Source organism: Adiantum capillus-veneris, unplaced genomic scaffold (assembly GCF_014529385.1).
Source record: "Adiantum capillus-veneris isolate H3 unplaced genomic scaffold, ASM1452938v2 Hic_scaffold_886, whole genome shotgun sequence".
Lineage (NCBI taxonomy): Eukaryota > Viridiplantae > Streptophyta > Polypodiopsida > Polypodiales > Pteridaceae > Adiantum > Adiantum capillus-veneris.
The window spans coordinates 50001-52401 of NW_028221858.1; the positions used below are offsets into that span (position 1 = coordinate 50001).

A 2401-nucleotide genomic window follows, 5' to 3' on the forward strand; every position below is an offset into this window, starting at 1 on the left:
CTCGCTCACTCCATTCGTTGACTCCTCTGTCTGCGTCTCTTCGACGTCAACCGCTTCGTTCTCAGCTCCATTGCTTACCTGCGATGTATATACATTGTTATGTTGAACATGACATGCAAAAAAAATCAATTACTAAGCATCATGTGGACTATACAGCACAACACTTGCTACCTTGGCTGGGTGCAGCAACAGGATGTATTCATCACCTAGCTCGAGCAGCCTCTCGTTCGTCCTAACACTCCCGCCATCACTTGCTGCCTGTCACAACAGGCGTCTTGATTGTGGGGCTATATCGGTTAACTTCTTACTTTCACACCCAAAAGCAACCAGACATGTGCAAATGTACTCGTGCAAAAAAATATAAATTAAACGGAATACTTAATTTTATGTACCTCTCTATATCTTTCCAGCGGGATGTAAACCAATCCAACCTCAGTTGGCTATTTTGATACAAATCATCTACAACAAAGATTGCCACTACATCTTGGATTGTTGCCCGCAAATGGGAATGTTATGCAGGTCCAAAGATCTTTCATCTTTTTCACACTCATCCCTTGCGCCTGCTGCGGAGTGATCCATGTCAACGAAGGGTAGTACCTTCCACTGCGCTTTGTGCAAGGTATCCAAGAAATCATTTCCAAATGGGTGCCGCATCTAAAACCTCCAAAACATCTTGGCACGATCGAAGATATTATAGTGCGTCAAGCAAATGTGGCTCTTTGCATCGTTGACCCCATACAAGATGTACAATTCTATGCCTTTGTTCATCTCTTCCACGGTTATGTTGTGCTTGACTTTCTGAAAGTAGGACTTGCCGTCGTCCTTCAAACAATACCCAATCATACCCTCGAATGTGTACAAATTCTTCTGCCTCATTGCTCAGCAAAGCACATTTCCCCCGCACGGATTCTCTTTATCCCAACCCAAATAAGTTTTCAACTTTTTGTTTACAGCTATAAGGGAACTGCTCATTATACATATAACCATTTGAAAATAGCTGCTCATTATACGTATAACCATTTGAAAATGCAAGTGAAACACGCTACCTCCCCTCTCCACCGAGAAAATACCGGCTACTGTCTCTTTAACCAAGAACTCCTTCACTCGAGCTAAGAGATTGATATCTATATCAGCACTGCCTACAGCTACGGCGACGCTAACTTCCATCATTTTTTTGTGTTTCCTCTCATCCCTTCCGCGTTTCTCTCGCTCGTCAGTGGCAGTCGGCCCTTCTTCTTTGTTGTGTGACCAAGGTTGTTCACTACGGCGCTCCTCCTCATTTTAGGCGGGTGGGCCCGATCTTCGGCCGCATCCCACGCTAAACTTTTCAGTCGCAACATTGCACCTGCATAGGCATCAACATTTCATAACTATCCAACCATATCCCCCCCCCCCCCCTTCCCCGTTCTTCTTTGCCTCTTTGACTGTGGGACATACGCCCTACCTCGTACACTTTCCATAGTCTACTATAGTCTCCAAGGCTCGCCACCTCAGCCGCCCACAGCAGCCTGCAGCGCTCTCTTCACCTCCCCGTCACAACCGCACACAGCAGCTCCCGCTCCCTCTCTCGCCCTGCATCGCCATTCCACTCTCTCCAGCTGCCGCGCCGGGGCTCCCTCCGCCTGGCCATCATAGTCGAACAGAGAAGCCTGTAACGCCTCGCTCTCTCACCCTGCCATACCCACATGGGCCAGCTTCGCGCAGCCATAGCTTTGCCCTCGCCGTGCAGCTCTTCTCCCTCTCGCCCTTGCAGCTCATCATCCTCCCTTCCAATTATCCCCACCCACATATTGTCAATGGCAACAAAAACATACCTTGTTGTTCCTCCTGCTCAACCTCCTCGCCACACTACAGTGAGCAGCGTCCCCAATCTGCCCTTATTTCCACACGAGGAACGCCCTCCATCTGCCCCCGGCCTGGTCAGTTTGCATGGTAAGGTTGCAATCGCTCCTGTCGAGCATCCCCAAACAGCAACCGACACGCAATCATCCTGCACCCTTTTCCAGCCCCGCCTTCTGCCAAAGCACACCTGTCATTGACTTTTATCGCCACTCAATTCTCCACCTCCGATTCCTCCTTCTTGGTCAATTTTCCCAGAAACTACTACACAGACTAGGGTAAAACACCCAATAAAAAACTAGACCTAAATTCATCTACAGAAAAGTCCCAATCGACGGACTATAGAGCTTCAGTGCTTTCGTGGTTAGAGCATGCAGAAGTAAATTGCGACCCTTAGATTTAGGGTTCCATCCCCGTTGGCGCGCAATGCTCAAATAAACTTTTTCCAAAAACTTGGCAAACCTACATATCTGAAACAACAGAGGTAATTGACAAAATTTTTACACCGAATTACAACTAATGTTTTCACAATTTTGTAGGTTTTCTCACCTTCAAATACAAA

At 47.4% G+C, this 2401-nt stretch overlaps 1 protein-coding gene across 1 annotated transcript in view; it reads right to left on the minus strand.

Moving 5' to 3' along the window:
* LOC147416508 (uncharacterized) overlaps positions 1 to 1871 on the minus strand; it is a gene marked incomplete at its 5' end in the record, with an annotated part of 2097 nt that extends 226 nt beyond the window's left edge. The window contains 3 exons of the mRNA XM_086508299.1: positions 1 to 78; positions 172 to 258; positions 1815 to 1871. The exon at positions 1 to 78 is cut by the window's left edge and continues 226 nt beyond it. Coding sequence (XP_086364425.1) covers positions 1 to 78; positions 172 to 258; positions 1815 to 1871 — 222 coding nt within the window. The remainder of the gene's footprint in view (positions 79 to 171; positions 259 to 1814) is intronic.
* Between the last annotated feature and the right edge of the window lie 530 nt (positions 1872 to 2401).